This window comes from Nipponia nippon, unplaced genomic scaffold, assembly GCF_047370975.1.
Source record: "Nipponia nippon isolate SJK-2023a ecotype South Korea unplaced genomic scaffold, ASM4737097v1 scaffold_34, whole genome shotgun sequence".
NCBI lineage: Eukaryota > Metazoa > Chordata > Aves > Pelecaniformes > Threskiornithidae > Nipponia > Nipponia nippon.
The window spans coordinates 419,071-442,825 of NW_028262352.1; the positions used below are offsets into that span (position 1 = coordinate 419,071).

Consider the following 23,755-nt stretch of genomic DNA (forward strand, 5'->3'; position numbering starts at 1 on the left):
ATCGTAGCTACAATTTGGGCAGCGGTATTGCTTCCATAATGGTGAATGGCTCTTTCAGCGATGGCCGGTGGCACAGAGTCAAGGCTGTTCGGTAAGTGGCCACGCTTCATCTCAGAGGTGTTTTGGAGACATCCTGCCATTAAAGGTGCTGGCTGGGATGGATTAGGAGTTGAACTGTTAGCAACTTGTCTGTTTCAGGGCGATGTACACAAAGATTATTGTATTAGAGGTGACAGTGTCAACTCTGAAACTTAGCGCAGCTCAAAACAGGCTGCCAAAGTCATGCAGGACTATTCTGAGGCTGTGACAGACATTCTCTTAAACCCATACCTTTTTGGGTTAAGAGTCTTTTTCTTTAATGTCTGCTTTTTGAAATTCCCTAGTGAGCATTTTGCAGGCTGGCACAAGCACTGGAGCACAGACAGTGTATGCCTACTTTTTCTATTTGGAGGAGGTGCAGACATCTTGCAGTGTATATATAACTCATTTATAACTCATTACCTCATGGGAGGCAAGTGTGCCCAGCAAGGAAAGCATGCATCCCTCTCTTCATGAGATGTCAGTTCCCTGGAAATCACAGACTGACATTAGCACAACTTGTCACCAAATTCAGTGAGAATAGGAGACCACCAAGTGGCTCTTCTGTCAATGCACTTATTGACCATTTATAAAATGGAAGTGGCCTAAAAGCTCTAGTAAGAAACAAACCTTTTGAGCAGGACACTCCTTAGAAGCATGTTTTACCTTAGCTTTCCTATTTGTTCCCTTGTTTAAGCTTCTCCTGTTTACTTTTTATATTACGCCTGATCTTTATCTCAGAACCTGTCCGTCCTGCCCTCTCCCCCAGCTGTGCAATTTACTTCTTTCCCAGTTTTTTTCTCCTCCAGAAATGTGTCCCCCACCTTTTGCAGGTCTCTGACATATTAGTCCCTGGAAAAAACCCTGAAGGGTCTGGATTGCCATAGCACACTGCTATCTGTGGGGCTCCCCAACATCAGTCCCAAGCCTTCGCCGTGAACCCTGCCAAGCACTGAGTCACCCTGGTCTCCTGGCAAGGGGGAGATGCTGCTGCTCCTCCTCCCGCCTGGTTATAGGCTGGATGCATGAGAGTGGTTTGGTTTTCGTTTCAGGGATGGACAGTCTGGCAAAGTAACCATGGATGATAATGGTGCCAGAACCGGAAAATCCCCTGGAAAGATGAGGCAGTTAAACATCAGTGGAGATCTCTATGTAGGTGAGTGCTCACCGTTCACATTCAGGACCCAGACGCATTTTTGTGTTTGCAAGGTTGGCTGCAAGCTGGGGCATCCCAGCTCCATCCATCTCAAGGTGAAGGCTTCATGCAGCAGCCTCTGGTCCTCCACAGCCTGTTTTTTGTGGGGAGGCATCTCCAGGCAGGATGAGGGGACTGTGGTATGAGAAGGGGCCAGCACCATGGGGTGCACTGTGGTACCCCCAGCAGGTACATAGAGAAACAGCGAGTGTCAGCTGCAAGCCCTGCACCTTAGTGGGTATCTGGGCACAAGCTTATTCAGCCCTTACCAATACTACAATTTCTGCAATAAATAATTAGCATTCTAGTTTATTATCTCCTGCTTATCCCTTCTGTACTTTCAAGTGCTTAAAAGCTGTATTTAAAAACCACAGAGCAATCTGTAAATTAAAATTCACTTCTGAGGTGTGCTAGGAAAGCTAATGGTGTTGCTGGGCGTGCAGTCTGCCAAGCAGAAACAGACACCTGTGTCGGTGAAGAGTTTTTCATCACTGCCTTTCCCCCAGGTGGCATGAAGGAAATAGCCCTGCACACGAACAGGCAGTACATGCGGGACCTGGTGGGGTGCATCTCCCACCTCACACTTTCAACCAATTACTACATCTCGCCGGTGGAGGATGCTGCCAACGGGAAGAACATCAACACGTATAGGACCAAGTGACAAGAGAGGAATCCCGGTGCTGAGGACCCATCGTGTGCTTGCGTGTGTGGCCGAGCGCGAGCTGGCTGCCACAGCCCTCTACGGCCAGCCCACGTTCACCATCTGGGAAGGTGACAGAGCCAAAGGGAAACCCTAAAAAAAAAAAAAGAACATTTTTCCCTCTCCTTTCCTCTGCTGACCAAACCAAAATGAGTATTCTGTGTAGGAACCGTCCCCTCTACCCATTAAGTGTTTAGTGAACTCTAAAGATTGTGCATCATTGCAAATGGAAAAAAGAAATGTGTGATGTTATGAGTAGCTCAATGACTGTGTTGTGGTCCATAGATTATCTTTTGTAATATCAGAGAGAGCAGTCTTGAAACACCTGCATTCATTCCACCCTGCAATGGTACAATGACTGTATTGTTCAACAAATACACCATCAGGCAGTGTATCTATGCATTCAAATGTATGTCCTAAAAGTAGTTCTTCTTACCACTCTGATTTAGCTAAATTATGTTTCATTCTGTGTAAATAAAAGCTATAGTGACTGGTTTCAAAATACTGTTGTTTTTTGAGGAGGAAAGTTCTTAAAGTCTACTGTTTTATTACAAGCAACAAAATCAATGAACCAATTTTGTAGAAATAACTTTGTACTTGTATATTTTTTTATAGCAGCAGCAGATCTGCTTACATGGTATAAACTTTAAACATTTAGGTGTACTATACAGTTAGCCCTTTGCACACTTATCTAAAAATAGCGGTGACCTGTGGTTTCAGTTTGTTATACAGGAGGCTTAATGTCTGTATTATATAGTTTTGGTGGAGATATTTGTGAGTTATAACCAGTTTTAAATCTGACTTTTTTTTTTTTAATTTTGACAGTTTAAAATTGTACATTATGAAGCTTTCCTGGCTTAAACAGATTAAAAGATTAGGGAAAAAAAGAGCAAATGCTTGCTGCTGTGGTATTTTAAATCACTATTTTTTTTGCTGAAAAATGAGAAAAGGGATGTGCAAGAGACCTTGGTGGGTCACAGTCCTCTCAAAATGTTTTCTAGGCACTGGACCAACACTTATGCAACCTTGATTGCCAAACACTTAATTTAAGCAGGTGAACAGAGTGTTCTCGAGACACTAAGGAAATTATCCAGACTTTCATAGTTTGGAGATTTTTCTTCCTTAACTCTTTGTTTGAAGTGGAACAGTGAGCTATAGGGGGATGTATTTGGTTTACGTGGCAAGGTTTTGGTAGCGGAGGGGCTACAGGGGTGGCTTCTGTGAGAAGCTGCTAGAAGCTTCCCCTGTGTCTGATAAAGCCAGTGCCAGCCGGCTCCACTGCTGGCCAAAGCTGAGCCAATCAGCGATGGTGGTAGCGCCTCTGGGATAACATATTTAAGGGGGGGGGGGGGGCGGGGGGAACGACTGCTGTGCAACAGCAGCTGGGAGAGAGGAGTGAGAATATGTGAGAGGAACAACTCTGCAGACACCAAGGTCAGTGAAGAAGGAGGGGGAGGAGGTGCTCCAGGCACAGGAGCAGAGATTCCCCTGCAGCCCATGGTGAAGACCATGGTGAGGCAGGCTGTCCCCCTGCAGCCCATGGAGGTTAATGGTGGAGCAGATATCCACCTGCAGCCCATGTAGGACCCCACGCCAGAGAAGGTGGACACGTCTGAAGGAGGCTGTGACCCTGTGGGAAGCCCACGCTGGAGCAGGCTCCTGGCAGGACCCGTGGGGACCCACGCTGGAGCAGTTGGTGAAGAACTGCAGTCCGTGGGAAGGGACCCATGTTGGAGAAATTCATGGAGGACTGTCTTCCATGGGATGGACTCCACGCTGGAGCAGGGTAAGAGTGTAAGTAGGAAGGAGTGGCAGAAACAATGTGTGATGAACTGACAGCAACCCCCATTCCCCATCCCCCTGTGCCGTTCAGGGGGAGGAGGTAGAGAAATTGGGAGTGAAGTTGAGCCCAGGAAGAAGGGAGGGGTAGGGGGGAAGACGTTTTAGGATTTGGTTTTATTTCTCATTATCCTACTCTGATTTGATTGGTAATAAATTAAATTAATTTCCCCAACTCGAGTCTGTTTTGCCTGTGACAGTAATTGCTGAGTGATCTCCCTGTCCTTATCTCGACTCATGAGCCTTTCGTTATAATTTCTCCCCCTGTCCAGTTGAGGAGGGGCAGTGATAGAGTGGCTTGGTGAGTACCTGGCAGCCAGCGGAGGTCAGCCCACCACAGGGGAAAAAGAGCCGCCATGCAGTGGGGCACCCCACGGCTCGCTGCTCCCGGCAGTGGGAGAAGCACAAACCTTCTCGGCAGCGCTGGCTCGTCTGAATGCTAATGGGTTAAAAGGACCTGACGTGGCAAAAGCAATGGACATCAGGAGGTTTCTGCTGCATTTTTACTGTGCCCGGTGTGCTCTTGTCTCCGTGGGAGTTAAAACACGTTCCCGAGGCTTGTCCCACCTACAGGTGACTGTGAGCAACTGCAGACTCGAGTGGAAAAAATAATAGCTGGTACTTAGCACATGGAAATAACTGCCAAGGAGACCCCAGCCCCTCTTCTGCATGCTGAAAGGGACACCCTGATCACTTAGGTGAAAGATCTTGTGCTCTTTGTAGACATGGCAGCAGTGGTCAAAAACAAATACTGGGACTTGTTAGAAATAGAAAGAAACAGAAAAATATATGGTGGTGCCAGCATGTAACATGCACCTGTGCTCTGCCCCTTGTTCAAATCACACTTCAGAAAAACTGTCTGTAGAAGAAATAGGCAGCTTGCAGAGGAGCTGGAGACACGCATGGCTCTCCTTCCAGGAGAAGCAAAGTTTTGTTTGGCTTGAGGAGCCCCATGGGGAGAGAGAAACCTGTGCATGGTCAGGAAAAAAGCAGGATAAAGTATTTGATCAAGATGTGGCTTTAAAATGAAAGTAAATGGAATTTGATGCCATGGGATGTAAAGGGGAAATGTGCAAAGAATTTGAAAAGGGGTAAAAGCTAAAATCTGTGGAGGCTGAAGGTCCTGCTGTCTGCTCGCTGCAGCAGCTCTATGGTGGTGGCCAGGACACAGCCTGTGCTCGGGTTGCATCTCAGCTGCTGGCTGTTGGAGAGGAAAGAGTCACGTTTTATGTGCTTGGGGGTGTTCCCAAATGGTAGTGACCTGTCCTGACTTGGCACAGGGTAGTGAGATCTGGCCGGCAGTACCCCTAGTCCTGGGGACCTGCCATGCTGCCAGTGATGGGGGGCAACACTGGTCCAGAACCTGCATTAGTCTCCGCTCTGTCACATGTGCCTCACCTTTCCCATCCTTTCATTTCTGTCACAGGGTTTGGGAAGCAGCTCCAAGACAAACATCTGGCAGGAGAGGTCTCTATTTTAAGGTAATTTACTGCAGAATAACAGGTGGTTTTGTACAAGGCCATACTTCTCCAGAACAAAAGATGCTCTTTCTTTGAAATGTGTTGGGGGGGGGGGGGGGGCACAGGAAATACCTCCATTGTTGTTGTGGAAAAGGAAAAGCAACAAACTACAGCTCCCCAAACACCTGTTCCCATCTGTGTGTATCACCACATGGGAATTTGGAGCTGGCAAACCAAGCAAGAGCGGCAAAGCCACATGGTGCCAGCAAGGCTGGAGGGGGTAATAGCAAGGATGCTGTAGAGTTTGAGAACTTTAAAGAAAAAAAAAATTGTCCTTTGTGGATCCTTTTAAAGATCATTTGAGAAATTTCTGAAGAGGGAAGCATCCCCACATTTGCTTTTCCAGTCTACCCAGTGAAGCTCAGCTGTGCCTCCAGGCTGGGTTAGAGGCAGGGGTTTCCACTCAAGGGGTTGAGCAGGAAATAGGTGCCAGAAATGCAGGAACATCTGACAAGACATGGAGGCGCAGCCACCCTCTGATGCCAGGCTGGAAAAGGAGAGGGGAAAGGCAGATGGTGTATGGCAGAGTGCTTAGTCATTTTCCCATGAACTGGCCTGGGATGTGCTGTTCACTATCTCTGAGGCTGTTTATTAATCATGTTATTTATTGCTTGGGTCATATCAGATGCTTGGCATGAACCTGGCGCTGCAGGACGAGCTCATGCCCGTTGACAGAGCCGTGTCCTTTTGCTGCAGGTACCTGTGCAAACCGCTGGCCCATCCTCGTGGGCGGTTTTGCTGAGGCGAGCTGCAGGGCACAGAGACCACCTGCCCACCAGCCATGGTCCCCGAACTCTGACTCCCCAGCACCCAGGACAACCCTGTGTTGGCTGCAACAGGCACCTCCAACACTTGAAAATGCATAGTGGCATTTTGCTGTGTTCCTTGGGGACAACAGGGTTTGGGCACAGTCTTGGGTGTTAAAAAAACAAACTCATCCGCCCATCCCCCAGCTTTTGAATTTGGGGCACATGCTGTACACCTTCATGAGCTTTTGCAGGAGTGCAGCAGTTCTGCAGGCTCCAGGCCTCCCACCTTTCCCCCAACCCTCCAGCCTCCCTGGAAACAGTCCCTGGCCTGTGGCCAAATGTTCCCATGCAGCCTGAGGCAGAAGCAAATATACATGTTGCCTGTGGACTGGCAATAGCAGTTGTCTGGTAAAGGTGAGGAGCTGAGAGTTCCCTGTGTGTTTCTGAGCATGTAGGTGGAGAATGGGCAGTTAAAAAAAACCAAAACCCTAAAAATGCTAGAAAAGGGAGATGGAAATGAAGCCAGCAGTCCCAGGTACTTGTGCCTTTCTTTGCAATTTAATCCCCTTCCTAAAACCACAGTTCTTAGATTGTTTCCTGATTTTCCACATTCATTCCAAAAGACATCCCCCTCCACTTTCTAGGCTAAACACTCCCCTTGGCACCAGCCTTGGATGGGCCAAGTCAGGCTTTGTGCCAGCGCACCAGTGGTCAGGCAGAGCTGCTCCCAGCCTGCCTGCCCCTCACCCTGCCCAGGGCACAACGTATTTCGTTGCTCTCCACCATTGGTCCACCTCCCTGGGGACCTTGGGAGTCTGCAGTTAGGTTTACTCAGGTCATCCTAAAGCAAAAAAAAAAAAAAAGAAAAAAAAGAAAGAGAAAAAAAAAAAGCAAAAATAGACAGCAAGGGAACTAAAGCCAGACAAGACATGGCAATGGTCCCTATGGTAGACAAATTCTTGCTGCACTGGTGTGTCCTGGGTGGTCAAAGGTGAGGAGCCAGGACCTCTTTTCTATCCCAGTTGTCCCAGCCTGGCCCCAGGGAGCAAAGAAGCGAAGAGGAGGAGAGGGCTGCCGGGGATGGGGAGCTGCCCATTCCACCACATTAGCCTGCCACAGATGCCTGTTAAAGTTATTATTTTTGTCAGCCAGGCTTTGTTTTTGAGAAAACATTTTCATTCTGTTGATAAAGCAAAATAAGCCAGATGGGAAATGCATCGCCCTGGTACCGCCCAGCTCTGCATGCGCAGCAACCTCCGGAGTGGCATCACCCCTCAAGAAGCAAACCTCCTCGCTCTAAAGGACTAGATAAAATGCAGCTGTGGTTTATTCATGGAGACCAGCAGCCACATCCCATCCATCAGACGTGTCTTTTTATTGGCATTTTATTTCTTGGGTGGGGAGGGATGTGCACACAATGGGGTTTTTCCCCTCTCTGAAGCAACACCTTGCCCTGGTTGTCTGAGTCAGGCCATCGCCTTCTCCAGAGAGTGCAGCCCTTCTGCCTGCTTTGTTTTTCCAGCAGTTTGAGTCACCATGGGCACCCCCAGTCCCCGGTCAGGCAATGATGTGTCCCCACCCCTGCGCTCAGAAATCTCACACATGAGTAACAGCCCAGTGCTGGCACCTGCAGTCAGTGCATCTCTGTGAGGGCCTGGCTTCTCCACCCAGCCCAGCAGTCAGCGGCTGGTCAGCAGGCAGCTGCCATCAGTATTTCCTCTGCACAGGCTGGGATAGACCTTGCACCAACCAGGACAGACTCTGCAGACCTGGGAGCTGCACATTCGAGAAGCATCACTTGCCAGGGTGAGGTGCTGACCAGGATTTATGTGCAAAAAATATAAAAGCTCAGCTGTCCGGTCCCTTTCCGCCCCCAGGGACACGACCTGACTCTGTCTGTGACTGCCCTCTTCCTAAATCCCCTGCGATGGAGATGATTGCCTGGCAGTGCTGCAGACTGATTGCCCTTATTTCTCTCAAATTTCCTTTCACTGTCAGAGCATTATTCTTTGTTTATTTTGCACAGGACAAAGATGACGACGTTCCTCCCCCCTGCCTCCCATATTTTTTTTTAAGCTTCCCTCAGTCTTCCTTTCTAAGAAAGCAATGGTGCCAGTTCTTTCAACGTTGTCCCCACAGGTTGTGTTTTCCAGCAATGTACATTACTGTGAGACATCAGAAACACAAGTGGGAAGGTCGCAGAAATTGCTGTATAGGTCAGAAGGCCACAAAACCTGATGTATGGGGATAGCATGAAAGAAATAAGGCTGCTGAGCACAGACGCCCCAAGTTCAGGCTCACAAACCAGAGACTTTTCAACCTTTTTTTGGTTTGCAGGCCCTCAAATAGTTTCTAGTGGCAATAGCAACAGCATTTGTGGTCATTTTTTCTGGACACGTTAGAATTTTCCTCAATTTTCCTGTCTTTTGAAGACACCAGAGAGGCAATATTTAATATTTTCTTTACAATTTCTCATTTCCATTTTTTTTCCTCACTACAGTTTTTAATTTTGGTGTCAACAAAGCAGAATTCAAAAATGAAATAACCAATTTATCATCATGTTTAGGCAGTTTTCATTTGAACTTCTGATTGCTCTTACCAAAACACAGTGGGTTTTTTTAAGCACTAACAAATGCCACATACACAGGGACTCTGTAACCTTTATGTGTTGAGAATAACTTTTTGCGGTTGCAAAAGTGAGGAAACACTGGACGCAAATGCTACAGTCAGTGTCGCGTTAGGAGCAGATACCATTGACAACACAGAGAAAAGAGAGTTAAGCAGAAGATAACAATACATGCTGGAACAAGGCCAGGAAATACTGACTGTTTGAGTCCCTCTCTCCACCCTCGTCCTGATAGTGAAAAACAAGGTAGTCCAAGCACGCTGTCATTATCCAACCTTCAAACTCAGTTGGTGCGTTTTTGTTGCACAAGTTATTTTCTTCAAAAGGCCGCAACACCGCGTGAAACTGAGACTCCTCTTGGCTCTCTGATTTTAATTATTTTGTAGAAGTACCTGTATTCATAGTTCCCAGGTACCGCATAAATGCACTCAAAATTAAAAGCTCCAGCTCCCAACTGGCTTGAAGTATTTCATCTATAGTGGCTGTATTTTGTAAATGCGACACGGCAGGATATCAGTAACTGATTTCTGTGCTAGCATAGTGACTAGAAAACAAATGCCCCACCCTGAGGGGTAAATCCACACAGGCATGAGGCAGCACATCTGTGTAACCCACACCCAGACCGTGTGTGTGGGGCAAGGCATGCGGCTGGGCCATTCGCCGCACCTGAGCATCCTGCACTAGGACAGAGACAGTGGTGTCTGCGGAGGGTCAGACCCAGCTCACATCTCCAAGGGCCAAAGCTCTCTCAGCTGCTCTTGCACATTTGCTCTGCAGTGGCAAAGCACAGCCCAGGCTAACTGGTCTGCATCCTCTGTGGACTTAGCACAGCTCTGTCCCTGAGAAGAAACCTGCTACTTCCATGTTCCTCAGGTGCTGCCGTTGCATGAGTACCTTCATGCCAATGCATGGTGAGCCCCAGCTATCCCTGAGCTGTGTTAAATACCAAACCCAACAAGCTGGTTTTACCAAGGTTTGAACGAGCTATATCTGAACAACTGCTGAACTCTTCAGAAGATATTGCAAAACCATCATCCTTCCATTTCTTTTAAACCTGAGGTCCAGATGATGGAGCGAGACCTGTCTTGAACTCATCCCTGGTATTCATGCATCGGCCAAAGCAGTCACAGGGCTTGAGAGAGCAGCTATTTGGTTTTCACCTTTGGAACAATTGAAGCCTTTCCTCATTTCCACAGCTCTACACGTTGCAGTCTTTGTACTGCTTAAAGGACTTAGTCCCCTTGATCCCGCACCTCCCCAGTGCTCAGTGGAGCTCACACATCCTGGCTAGCTGGTGTTATGCCCATAAGCTGCACCAACCTGTTACTGTGAAACAAGGAATTGACTCTCTGACTTTCGAGACTGCCTCCGAGGAGATGAAGAGCGCATAGTGCTGCTATGCAACGATGGCTTCACATGACGTGCTGTGATGTGGCACCTGTCCGTCTGCACACTGCTAAGCCCATGGGTCACTCCCTAGTTCAGATGCTGTGGTTAGCTCAGCACAAAATTCCTTGGCTGTCGCTAGGACAACAAATAAGTGCTGCGACATAAATGGCCTCAAACATAAGGTCCATGTTACAGCCACCACAGAAGTTGATCATCTCCATTCCACTAAAACACACTGAGAAAGTGTCCTATGTCACCCAAACCGACCCCACAGTGCGCAGCCTGGGCCCCTTCTTCCTGCCGCTATGTCATTCATCCTGGAATAGGGATGTCCACCACACAGACCCATCCATCACAGAGCCTCCGGCTGCTCATCTCTGCAAGCCCTCAGCCTAAGCCTGCAAGGACATCACATCTCAAAACCCCATCTGTGTTAGAGCCATATGCTGGGGATGACATGGGTAAGTCAACTGGCCTTCTTCCTATCATCACATCGCATGGCAGGAACCAGGAGGGCTTCAGTGAACCATGTATGTACGCACTATGGCATGCTGTGCTTAGGAGAAGCTGCTCAGAGACTACCCACTGCCAATCAAGAAGCCACGGCTGTGCTTGCCAGATCCTGTGGTTATTTACTCTGGCACAAACTTAAAATAACTCTGTTTGTACTGGAGCATGAGTAGAATTTACTTCTGAAAAATAAACATGCAAGCAAGGAATATCAAAACACGTAAGAGTGTAAGAAAATATATTTATTAAATTCCATGGCAATACTATGGTAAAATTGTTAAATATATGCGTATTTTTAGACACCCAAGCAATACAACAGGAGTTACAACAGCCAAGCAAACTAGGTTTAAAACGTATGCAAAGTTGGTATCTTAGTGTTAGGTTAGTCTTAAATGTCATCTGCCACACTGGAATATTATTTCCCCAACATGATCCCATGCTTCTTTTTTCAAGCATACATTTGTTTAATTGCTTAGCTAATAAAATATTGATTCAAAGTGTATCAACAAGAAAATTTACTTGGTATGCTACAACTTTAATAAAAGTGCCTTGTGATGATTTTGCTTAAATTGTGAAAGAAATATTTTTTCAATAACAGATTTTGAAGTTGGAAAACTTCAGTATCATTCAGCAACAGAAATATGTTAAATGACTGATTAGATTTAGTGTGTTAGGATTACTATTTTGTCAGTTTGATTTATTGATTTATTCCCAAAACTAATTTCAAATTGGCAAACAATATTTTCACTAGTATTAAACAAAAGTCCATTAAAATCTTTGTAAAAACAGAACATAAAAACATCTCTAAAAAAATTATTTATGCTGTAAAAAAAGGTATAAAAAGAGCTAAAAAACCCTATTGAACCTGTTCACAGTATATATTTTAAAAGCTACAGTATTATAGTACAATGTGGTTTGGTTTTTTTCAGGTGACCTGTATGACTCCACCAGCTCTGCTGCTCTGTGTGCCGCAACAGGATCAAAGTTTAAATTATTGTTACCTTCAGGTAGGATTTCAGACATGAGTCGATTCAGTTATCTTCTTTTTTGGCTGTCCCCTGCTTTACAAACTTTTCTGACACGCTATGAAGCATAAAACGTTGTTCATCCTAAGCTACTCTTAAATCACATTAAGGAAACGTTGGCAAAGTGACGTTAAAATATTTTTTTTTTATTTTATTACTAGTAAAAAGTGTGAGACCTTACCAGTTTCTATTTTACTTTGCTATTTACTTTTGGGCTATTTATTTTTTAAAGTTTTTCTCATTTCATTTTTTTGCTCAATCTCTCGGTACGTTTTACTCTCTGGGTACTACATTTTGCACAACATAAGACCAAATGAGTTGCAAAGGTATTGAACCTTGTGGCAGTCAGCATGCTCGTGGAAGGTGTGCATACACTTCCACTAGAGCTTGCTTTCATGTAACAACAGTCAAAGTGCACATTTGAGACCGTCCAAAAACCTACCTAGAGATTCTTTTGGGTAGCACATTAAAAAATAAGGATGCCATCTGCTCTGGCGCACCACAAAGTCACCTGGGCAGCACTGGCACAAGGAGATGGTGAAACTGGAGAGGAATTAACCCCATCCTCTCATGCAGCACACTGCCATTAGACCAGCTCACCTGCACTGGGATGCTGAGCCCCTGTCCTCCAAAATACAAAAGTTCTCTGGAGACTTTTTTGTTGTAAAAGCAAAAGGAATTAATAGACATTTTTGTGGGGAAAAAGTATTGTTATGCACCCTGGGACAACTTGTAAAGTTATAGAAACCCCTGCCAATATCATCTGAGGTTTGTTTGCATAACATGCAAAAAGGAAACAAACACTGACTATCTTAGAAACACTGAGGAAAATCCAGAGTTACATAAATGGGGAGGAGGAGAAAGAAAATTGTTATGGAAGAAACTGTTTTCCAGCTTCTAAGAAGATATTTAAAAATTTAAGACAGGCCTAAGCATGAGGAAATTAGTTTTTAAACACTCCAACATTTCTGAATCTGTGTCTGGCATTTGGGGTCTGGGACTGTGTTTCCAGGCTTGCTAAGGAAAAGACAAAGAAAAAGCCAACAACAAATCTTGCGAACTGTCAACAGCATCTCTGAGCATCAGCCACACAGGGCACCGCTTAATGCACAGCAGCACAAACTCCATGTAGTGTGTGGGGAGGAGCACAGAGGGCAGCTGTTTCTTCTAGACAAAACTGTGTCTCAGAAGGCATATATTCAAGTACAGGGCTCCGAAAAAAATCGCTTTGGGAATTGCAAACTACCTCTGCAATATACACCTAGGTACATAATGATGTAAGCACATATGTGCATAAAGGGTTAGGACTTAGTGTTAAAAATATTAATGCCATTTGCACTGAAGTCTTCATCAAAGTCTGTGGCGGAACAGAGGATGCTATTTACATGGGAAGCTCTTGATAGATTTACGGTACATGGTGCCCTGTTTAGCAATCTGATTCTTCAAACGTTACTCACATTTTTTCTATGTATTTAAAATTCTTTTACTATATTTCTATCTACTCATAGATACAAATATTCTATTTACAAAGCAATAATTGTCTAAAAATAGAGCACACTATTTCTCATTGCTTTTTCAGAGGGATATCCAAACACCTTCTCCCTCCAACACATTCAATTGCCTTCATTTTTGCTACTATTCATGTTCAACTGAGTGCCCTGGAGGACAACATCACAGGGAACACCACAGCCCTAAGCTTTACCCAGCTGAACGAAAAGAAAAAGAGAAAAGAAAAAGAGAAAAGAAAAAGAGAAAAGAAAAAGAGAAAAGAAAAAGAGAAAAGAAAAAGAGAAAAGAAAAAGAGAAAAGAAAAAGAGAAAAGAAAAAGAGAAAAGAAAAAGAGAAAAGAAAAAGAGAAAAGAAAAGGCAGCTTGAACATGCCTCTTCAGAGCAGCCTAAAACTTGAGGTCAGCAGGAGCTTGCTGCTGCCGTATTCCCAACAAAGGAAAGCTCTGGTCCCCCACATAAACCAAAGATGAAGAAACACACTGCATTTGCCCATCATGCTGTGATGGACAACACAGCTACTGGTTCCCTTTGGAAATGGTTTACCCATGAAAGCAGCAACTACAGATAATAAAGACAGCTACCACAGCAAATGTCAGTCATTGGGTCCATAGCATTCTCCTGGAGAAGCTGGCTGGTCACAGCTTGGATAAATGCACTCTGTGCTGGGTTAAAAACTGGCTGGACGGCCAAGCCCAGAGAGTGGTGGTGAATGGAGTCAAATCCAGTTGGCGGCCGGTCACAAGTGGTGTTCCCCAGGGCTCAGTGTTGGGGCCGGTCCTGTTCAATATCTTCATTGATGATCTGGACGAGGGGATTGAGTACACCCTCAGTAATTTTGCAGATGACACCAAGCTGGGTGGAAGTGTCGATCTGCTGGAGGGTAGGAAGGCCCTACAGAGGGACCTGGACAGGCTGGATCGTTGGGCTGGGGCCAACTGTATGAGATTCAACAAGGCTAAGTGCAGAGTCCTGCACTGGGGTCACAACAACCCCATGCAGCACTACAAGCTAGGGGAGGAGTGGCCGGAGAGCTGCCTGGCAGAAAAGGACCTGGGGGTGTTGGTTGACAGCTGCCTGAACATGAGCCAGCAGTGTGCTCAGGTGGCCAAGAGGGCCAATGGCATCCTGGCTTGTATCAGGAACAGTGTGGCCAGCAGGACCAGGGAGGTGATAGTGCCCCTGTACTCGGCCCTGGTGAGGCCGCACCTTGAGTACTGTGTTCACTTTTGGGCCCCTCACTACAAAAAGGACATCGAGGGGCTGGAGTGTGTCCAAAGAAGGGCAACGAAGCTGGTGAAGGGTCTGGAGAACAAGTCTTATGAGGAGCGGCTGAGGGAACTGGGGTTGTTTAGCCTGGAGAAAAGGAGGCTGAGGGGAGACCTTATTGCTCTCTACAACTACCTGAAAGGAGGTTGTAGCGAGGTGGGGGTCGGTCTCTTCTCCCTAGTAACAAGTGATAGGACGAGAGGAAACAGCCTCAAGCTGCACCAGGGGAAGTTTAGGTTGGATATTAGGAAAAACTTCTTCACCGAAAGGGTAGTCAGGCATTGGAACAGGCTGCCCAGGGAAGTGGTTGAGTCCCCATCCCTGGAGGTATTTAAAAGAAGGGTAGACGTGATACTCGAGGACATGGTTTAGTGGTGGACTTGGCAGTGCTAGGTTAACGGTTGGACTCGATGATCTTAAGGGTCTTTTCCAACCTTAATGATTCTATGATTCTAAGTCTGCATATGCAGCCACCACATAGCAGGGGAGGTAATTCACTGCCTGCCTGTAATATTAGCTTACTATTGTCTTTATATATTAACTAGTAGTTCTGTGAGGTATATCACGTGTCAGTCTACCATCCCAGAATTTAACACACAAAACCAAGATCCCAGATCCCCCCACATCAGAACAACAAAAATAATGAATGTGTCAAATAGGAGAGCGCATGATGTTACATCAAACGTGACTGATGTCTCACGCATAAAGTGACGGTACAAAAACCCATTACAAAAACCAAATTGTCACATATGACAGGCATGGCTCAAAAATAAAAAGCAGCAGCACCGATAATTTGCTTCAGAAATTGCTTGGCATTAACACCCTACATCTCTGAACACTGATCCAACCGGAAGATTGAAGCACTGAGTTAGGACTAACAGTGTTTTGGACACAACCCCTTCTGGTCACATCCCTTATGCAAGTTCGTTTTTTTTGTTTTTATTTGTTTGTTTAAAAAAAGCTGAACTTTCTATTTTTCTAGGGGAAAAAAAAAAAAAAAAGCCAAAAGAACTAAACCAAAAGAGATGTTCAAGAAAGTAATAAGATCTTTCAGAAAAATGATGGTTAGGAAATGCAGTACTTTAAGTTTCCTAAGATGTTTTTCAGAAAGAAGGGGAAGGGATTCCACTCGTATCTAATTTGACTGAAGAGGCTCACCAGGAAGCCCAAAGGCACTAGTACAAGGAGTATGATCCCCTCTGAAGCCCAAAGTTTTAGTCTTATGATTGTTATCAATGCATTTAGAGACTAAATAGCACCATGCTTTGAAAGTGAATTTGGTATGGAAGACATTCCTAAAGATGCTTCACTGGTTTAACATGTCACTCAGGCTCAGAAAGCAAGTCCATTCCCTGACAGTCCTTGTCACTCATTCTTACTGCTCCATACACCTAGGGATGTCTTCACATGGTCACTAAATTAGCACACACCCTCTCACTACCCATCTGGTATTTGGATTCGCTGCTGAAGATTTAAGATGGGCATTTGAAAGGAGTCCTCACTGGCAGCACTGAATAAGACTCAAAGGAAACCACAGAGGTGAAGCAGCTGAGCTTTCAAGTGCTGGAATGACAACTGCTTACTGGTTCATAACCATTAAGCAACAGTAAATGATGCTACATATGCTGCACAAGCCTGTGTCTCTCCCCTATTCGCCCCACTCTGGTGCTACCGATATAAGATGATACATATGGTAAGCCATTGCTATTAACAGAACTCTTCTGCCCTACATCCTGGAAGTCAGAACACCAGTAAAATAAAATACATATTCAAAGTTTTTTTGGTGTTGTTTGTTGTTGATTTTTTTTTAAAAAAAAGGATAATTACATGAGAGTGCTTTGATAACATTGAAGGAGACCCTGCATTTGTGAACCTTTCCCTTACCTAATCACTAAGAAGTAAATCAATTTAAAATGCTGTTCCCTTTACTGAATAGGAAGAGTAGCACAAAGGAAAACCTGAGTATGTGATATTTGTGTTTAAGTGATTCACTATGGGAGCACTGCTGCCTGTGAGGTGTTAGGCTGGGTGTTAGGCTGCTCCCTGTGAGCTCTGTGTGTTTTCTGCAGTTGCCCTGGCTTATATTTGTGGCTTATAGCCTGCTGTAGTCACTAAGTCTATTTCTGGCTCCTCCTCTGGTTTAATTTGAGGTTGATACATTGACTGGATGTCAATGTAAACCACCTGAGATGACTCCACAGGTTCATCCATAGAGGGATTTGAGATCTCCTCTTCAATGATAGGGGGGCAGTAGGACACAACCACATGGTTCTCTATTTCAGAGTCAGAGCCATCTTCCAGCACAGTGGTGTCTGCTGCCAGGGACATAATTTCCATGTCTTCAATTTTGGGAGCTGCAGACCGTGTTTCCACCACTTCAACACTATTGGGAGTACAGGGGTTCATTTCCAGTGTCTTATTCCCCTGAAGTGAGAAAAAGGAGAAGGGGGAGAGACTAAGCCAAAAGACCTGGAAATCCTGAAAGCCAACAACTTGCCCAAATTAAATCAGTATGTTGGCTTGTGGCTTGCATTCATCCCACTGCCATTAGTACAATATTAAAAAAGCATTTTGATTCTCATTTTCTGGCTCATCACATATTCCTGTTAACATTAAAAGTATTTCAGCCAACTTAAAGAGACTCCAGATCTTGCAGTAAGTGTTTGAGAACTCTTTCCCCAATTCTCGGCTTTGTATAACCCATTCCAGAAGGTTATTTAAATGTTACGCTCAGTTCCAGCTATGTCTACCAGAAGGTTGGGGATGTGGCACGTACACTTCTCCACACTTTCTACTTCTCCTAAGGCTATGACAAAGATGGGCGCGTTACTCCCACATCGTTATCACGTACTGAGACTTCCCATTAGTGCAGGAGGAGAGAAATGCAGCAGTCCTTTCCTAGTTCAAACTTTGCAAGTAACTACATTAACAACAATGACAGCTCTAGATAGCACCTGACAAAAGTTACTCAGTAGCTTGTCCTGTTCCCCCCTGCCACAGAGGTTTGGGCTTTTTTTGTTGTTTTCTGTGTGGGTTGGTTTTTGGTTTTTTTGGGTTTGGTGGGGTTTTTTTGGTTTTTTGTTGGTTTTTTTTTTTTTTTTTTACACACAACTGGAGCAGAAGACTCAAAGTTTACAAAAGACTTCTTTACTCACAATAACTTTTAGAAGTTTAAAATACTAGATTTAAAATGAGGGTTACCTCACAGATGTTCTTCCGAAACTGCAGTGCCTTACTGTTCTCAGGATTTGGGATCTCTGGATAAAACATTTCTTTAATCCTTTAAAGAGGAAAGAATGAACTTTTAAAAGTTACCAAACCCTGAAACAGATTGCCAGTACACTAAAGGAGTCAGGACATTTCCCTTTAATTCAGAATACTGAAGACATCTGGCACAAAGATTTAGCACATTACACTTTCACTAAGTACTTAATGGAAAGAACAGCAAACCCAATTTTTATTTTTAAACTGGGGAACTTGATATGCTATGTTTACAAGAGGTTGAAGATGGGATGTCCACCTGAGTGTGGATGGCTCACAAATTATAATGTCGCCATCTTATTTCCATTTGGGAACTATTTATAAATGGTTCTCACTGGGAGACAGGCTCCTGCAAAACCTTTTTGCATTCCTCACTCTGACCTCTCTCCAACTCAATTTCTCCCTCACCTTCTACAATGTGTTTTTGCCATCCACCTTCACACAAAGGTCTGTAAAAGCCCACTGAAATTTTTAGGTACTTGGAAAAAAGAGAGAGTAACTAAAAACATGGAAAACTATCACTGAAGCAAACACATCCAGGAAAAAATCAGAACTGAACGCATTTACCATTCTCTCTTTCGGTAGCAGAAGATGCTGGTCACCACTCCAAGCAGCACAACCACTGCCATGGGGATGAGAATTGCAATGATTAATCCTACAGCTGGGGGACAAAAAAAAAAAAAAAAAAAAAAAGAAAAGACAGTAAATATATATCCAAAGTTACCAGCAAGTTTTATGCCTTTTCTAACATTCTCACAGATTAGAGACCGTTTCATTAAACTCATCTAGCAGTGGTCTGCAAACAGTGACCTATACTGTACACTTCCCCTTTGCCGAAGAGCAAAAGTCCATCCATAAACAGAGCTGATTCAGGGATAACTACAGGAATCAGCAGATACTTCTCTCTGATTGCTTAATTGTGAAAGGCTTCACGTACAACACAAGACATTGCCACTGTAATTTCTGTTCTCAGTAAGCACTGGAATTGCACTTTCGGGTTACTTGAGCTGGCCAAATCTCTAGTAATGGCTCTTAAAGGCCAACGACTCATTGCACAAATTGTATTGCCTTTTATATGGTTTACAATGCTTCTAATCCCCAGGGTTTCTCTCTGATACATTCCAACTATCTTCCATCATTGATGTTAAGTGCCTCAAGTTTGATTTTTTGTGTATTTTAGTTGCACCCCAGTGTTTAGTCTTTCTTCCATATGAAATACTCCCCCCCCCGCCCCGTTCCCCAAAGTCAATCTCTTTTTTTTTTTTTAACTGTCTTTCTGGATTTGTTTCTGTCAGGCGATTGATAAAACTGAATTCAAAGCAGAGGCATCTGTTTATAATTCTGAAACTGGTAAATATTTCCACAATGTCTTTCTTCCCACCATGTATTGATACAAAAATTCACGGATGCTTCTCCTCACAGTCCGAATCTCCCCAAGGGAGAAACGGAGTATTCAGAGAGTCCCTGAAATGAAACTCAATAGCAACGAAGTTACTATTAAGCAGGTATTCTTTATTGCAGCCCTGGGCAGCACTGGGGATTCTCCACCATAAGTGCGCCACCGATTTGGTAGACTTTCAGAGATTATATACTATAAAATCCTACACATTCACAGGATTTCCGAGAAATCATTTACATAAACATGAGATTTCCTGGAACTCATTAACATCTGCAAATGTACGATCCGCATGCGCAGTCGTCTCCCGTGGCGGTCTTCAGGTGGTCTTTGGGGGTCTTCAGATGAAGGCTCATAGTCTTCTTCACTGTGTTCGCTGACTGACCTCTACTTCTGCGCAAACTCAGTCCCAGCATCACGTAAACTGTGTCCTTCAAGGCTGTCCTCATCCTATTGTGACTTCCTGTCTTCCATGCATTTGTTCTCCCAAGGCCCAGTTGTCTGAGATGGGATTATCCCAGAGCCCCCTTATCTTACAACCATGCTAACTACTCCCTAAATCACAAAGGCCTTTCTTTTGTTTCGTTAAGTGACTAAGATATTTAAATATCCTCCTTGCCCCTAGGCTTTTCAGGAGGCATTTTGATGCAGTGGCTTTGTCTATCTTGGCTTTAACCCTTTCATTCCCCCCTTTTCTTTAAACTTTGTAAATTTCTTTACAAAGGTCTTAAGTTTTCAAGGCCCAAACTCTCATAGCCAATTTCTTCAGCTTATACCACAAAAGGCAATTGACGACTGTTAGTATAATAACAAACACCAATAATATCAAGAGTGGGTGGACTAGAACATTCAAAGTTTTCTCTGCAGAGGGTGAGTATCCCAAAAGATATCCCACCAATGATGGGAGGTATCATCTTTAATTTGACTAGACAGTCCAATAAGTTTCCTTAGTTATTATTGGTTCAAGATTTTGTTTAATTTTTCCAGAGATATGTTTGCACGACTTATATTTAAGCCAAAACATTGCCACTTGTTCTTCTGTATATGCGAACACATAAAGGGAGTGATTAGGTGATATTCTTCAACTACCGATGAGTTATTAGTCACTAAACACACACGTCTGGCATTAATTTCTACAAACATTTCAAACACATCAGGAAACAGGATCATCCATTTGCAATTGTTAACAGAATGTTCTAATAAGCATGGTTCGTATAATTGAGACTGTTGTCCACATAAGATACCGTCAGAGGTGGTTTCACAAAGATCTAAATCATATGTTTGTCTCAGGTAGTGGCAAAGATTTTTCAGGAATTATACTTAATACCTCACCTTGTTCCGCAGCTCGTCTTGCCTCGTAATCAGCCAATTTATTTCCCACTTCCCTGTCCGTGTTACCTTTCTGATGCCCTTTGCAGTGCATAATTGCCACTGGTGACGGAAGTTGTACAGCATCTAAAAGTCGCAAAATTATATCAGCATGTTTTATACCTTTCCCTTGAGCAGTTAAGAGTCCTCGTTCCTTCCAAATTGCTCCATGGGCATGGACTACACCAAAGGCATATTTTGAATCCGTCCAAATATTTACTCACAGCCCTTCAGCCAGCTCCAACGCTCTCACTAGGGCAGTTATTTCAGCTCGTTGAGCAGATGTGCCCTTAAGGGGTGACTTTGCTTCCACCAGTCGGTCTGTGGTGGTTCCAGCATATCCTGCCATTCGAACTCCATTCCTTAAGAAACTGCTCCCATCAGTGTACCAGGTTCGGTCGGCTTCCTCCAGCAGCTCCTCCTTCAAGTCTGGTCTGCTTGCATATACAGTTTCAATAGTTTCTATACAATCGTGCACAACAGTCTCCATTTCCTGTTTATCGCTTATGACTTCTATATCATCTAAAACGGAGGTTACAGTGTGGGAAGTGTGCGCAATCACCTTTTGTCCCAAAGTAAATTTTCAAGCTTCTTGGATAATCAAAACAATGGCAGCCACTGCCCAAAGGCATCCCGGCCATCCTTTGCTTACTCCATCCAATTGTTTAGAGAAGTATGCTACAGCTCGTTTATAAGGACCCAGCTTCTGGGCCAGAATTCCCAGAGCCACTCCTTGCCTTTCATATGAGAACAGCCAGAAAGGTTTCCTTACATCTGGTAGGCCCAAAGCTGGAGCCTTCATTAGCTCCAGTTTCACTTCCTTGAATGCCCTCTTAGCTTCATCAGTCCATATTAATTGTGTCTGGCTATTTTCAACAGTTCATATAGAGGTTTAACCAAAAGTCCACAATTATAGATCCATAATTGGCACCAACCTGTCATTCCCCAAAAGGTTCGAAGCTCTTTTACCGTGGTCGGTTCTGGAGTTCTGCAGATAGCTTCCTTTCAGTCATTCCCGAGCTGTCTTTGTCCCTTGGAAATCACGAATCCCAGGTATATTACTTCCTTCTTCAAGATTTGGGCTTTCTGTAATGAGACTCGATAACCACTTAATCCCAGAAAATTCAACAAGCTCACAGTCCATTCCTTGCACTCTTCATCCTTTTCTGTGGCTATTAAGATATCATCCATGTATTGCAAAAGAATCCCATTTCCTAGGGGCCTCTCCCAGGTCTCTAATACCTTAGCTAATTGATTTCCAAAAATGGTAGGGCTATTTTTAAATCCTTGGGGTAACACTGTCCAGGTCAGTTGGGTTTTTCGTCCTGTATCGGGGTTTTCCCATTCAAAGGCAAATAAATTGCAGCTTTCTGGAGCCAAGGTAAGGCAAAAGAATGCATCCTTTAAATCTAACACAGTAAACCATTCATAGGTTTCCTTTAAACCAGTCAGCAGAGTATATGGGTTTGCCGCTACCGGATACAAATCATCAACTATTTATTACCCGCAAATCTTGCACCAATTGATAAGTTTTGCCATCAGGCTTTTTGACGGGCAAAATGGGAGTGTTATATTCTGAAGAGCATTCAATTAGTAGTCCAAATTTTATAAACTCCTCTATAATACTTTTTACCCCTCACCTATCTTCCAATTTCAAGGGGTATCGCTTTATCCTAACAGGTCGTGCCCCTGCTTTGAGTTTAACAACAACCTATTCAGCATTTTTAGCCTTTCCAGGTATTCCTGAGGCCCACGCTCCTGGGTATACCTGGTCGTTTATTTCTTGTATAATTTCTTCTTCTCTAATTTGGGGTTCAGTAAGAACCAAGCTTAAAATTCCAATGTGATTTTTGTCCGGTATTTTAAATTCAGTTTCCCCATTTCTAAATTTTATGTCGGGATTTAGTTGTTCTAATAGGTCCCTTCCCAGTGATGGTCTAGGAGCCTCAGGCAGGTAGAGAAATTTGTGAATCCCCACACTCTTCCCAATTCTAAATTTTAATGGTTTCAAGAAAAAAGCTTTTTCAACCTGCCCAGTTGCTCCCACAACATTAACATTTTGTTTACTTATAGGTAACAAGGTTTGATTCAATACAGAGAATGTGGCTAACGCAGCCACTATCTCCTTTCCCAGTTTCCTTCTGTCCTCCCCCTCCCCATTCCGATATACTCTCCACGCTTCCTCCAGCAACTTTTCTAAATTCCTTATATCTGGTTCCCTAAGTTTCTGAAGTTTCTTTCTGGTATCATTAGTGGATTGTCCCAGAAACAGAGATACCAACTGCTGCGTGGCAGCTTCTGACTCCGGTTCCATAGCAGTAAATCTTCTCACAGCAGCCCATAAGTGATCTAAAAACTCCATGGGTGTTTCAGTCTGCCCCTGCTTGATAGCATACAGAGCAGACCAGTTAACTGCCTTTGGGATCGCATGTTCTATTCCCAATTTGATCCAGGTTCGGTATCGTTGCAACAAACGGTACTGAGATGGATCATTAGGGTCCCAACCCAGGTCCCTGGAGGGCACATGATCTTCGGCTGTGCCCTGTAACACTCATCCCTCAATCTATGTTTCTACATGAGCTCGGGCTGCCTTTAATACAAGCTGCTTCTCAGTTTCAGTCATAGCATCTAGCATAAGATCCACATCTTTCCAATCCGGGTCCAAATTCTTAGTAATCCACTCAAACCTTTTCACAATCCCACTTGGGTCCTCCCTAGACCTCTTAACTGCATCCTTCCACTTATCCACATCATCCATCTGGAAAGGCACTTTTCTTCCGCCTTTCTGGGTCTCTCTTTCACCTTCAAACACCTCTGTCCAATACTACATGCTGAACAACATCGCTTCAACTTCCCTAACTCTTTCTGATTTTCCTTTTCCAAAGCCAACGCCATGGGATCTTGGGGAGCAAAATTAAAACCACAATCTTTCTGCCACTCAGGGTGATTTCGGAGGGTGAAAAACATATCCGCATACATAGCTTCGTCCCATTTCCCCTCCTTCCTTAAAAATAACAGGAGTTGCAGCAAGGGATTATACTTCAGAGTCCCATTCACAGGCCACTTTTCTTCATCATCTAATTTATACAATGGCCATCACTGATTACAATACTTAGAGTTTTCTTATTCACATTTCCTCCAGGAGGACCCCCTATGTCCTTCCAGTGATATAAAATGCAACCTAATGGAGATTTCTTTGGTATCTCTTTACTTTGTTGTGACCCTCCCATTTTATTGGTCCCAGTTCTCTCCTGTATTCCCGCAGTATCTTAACTGTGAGTTCCACGGTCCACACTTTACCACTTAGAGGGTTACAGAATTACT

At 44.2% G+C, this 23,755-nt stretch overlaps 2 protein-coding genes and 1 pseudogene across 12 annotated transcripts in view; 2 read left to right on the forward strand and 1 right to left on the reverse strand.

Annotated features, from left to right (window-relative positions):
- Window positions 1-1,934, forward strand: part of LOC104022823 (pikachurin-like) — a 51,890-nt pseudogene extending 49,956 nt beyond the window's left edge.
- Window positions 1,935-3,343: 1,409 nt separating this feature from the next.
- On the forward strand, window positions 3,344-16,400 carry LOC148054074 (uncharacterized). 11 transcript variants are annotated; one of them, XR_015707686.1, is made up of 6 exons: window positions 3,344-3,407; window positions 3,549-3,759; window positions 5,239-5,293; window positions 6,029-10,557; window positions 11,536-11,613; window positions 13,211-16,388. XR_015707686.1 is itself a non-coding variant. In XM_087770906.1 (4 exons), exons 1-4 carry the CDS (start codon window positions 3,523-3,525, stop codon window positions 13,535-13,537), a joined length of 705 nt encoding a protein of 234 aa, XP_087627032.1. In that variant the 5' UTR covers window positions 3,352-3,522; the 3' UTR covers window positions 13,538-16,400. The 11 variants fall into 11 exon arrangements, 2 of the variants coding, with proteins under 2 accessions (XP_087627032.1, XP_087627033.1); XR_015707690.1 differs by having other exon boundaries at window positions 3,352-3,767; window positions 9,767-10,557; window positions 13,211-16,393; XR_015707688.1 differs by having other exon boundaries at window positions 3,352-3,767; window positions 9,581-10,557; window positions 13,211-16,392.
- Window positions 16,401-16,410: 10 nt separating this feature from the next.
- Window positions 16,411-23,755, reverse strand: part of LOC104018644 (LIF receptor subunit alpha) — a 38,266-nt gene continuing 30,921 nt past the window's right edge. Inside the window, 3 exon segments of the mRNA XM_087770878.1 lie at window positions 16,411-16,830; window positions 17,608-17,686; window positions 18,235-18,328. Coding sequence (XP_087627004.1) covers window positions 16,486-16,830; window positions 17,608-17,686; window positions 18,235-18,328 — 518 coding nt within the window. The 3' untranslated portion in view covers window positions 16,411-16,485.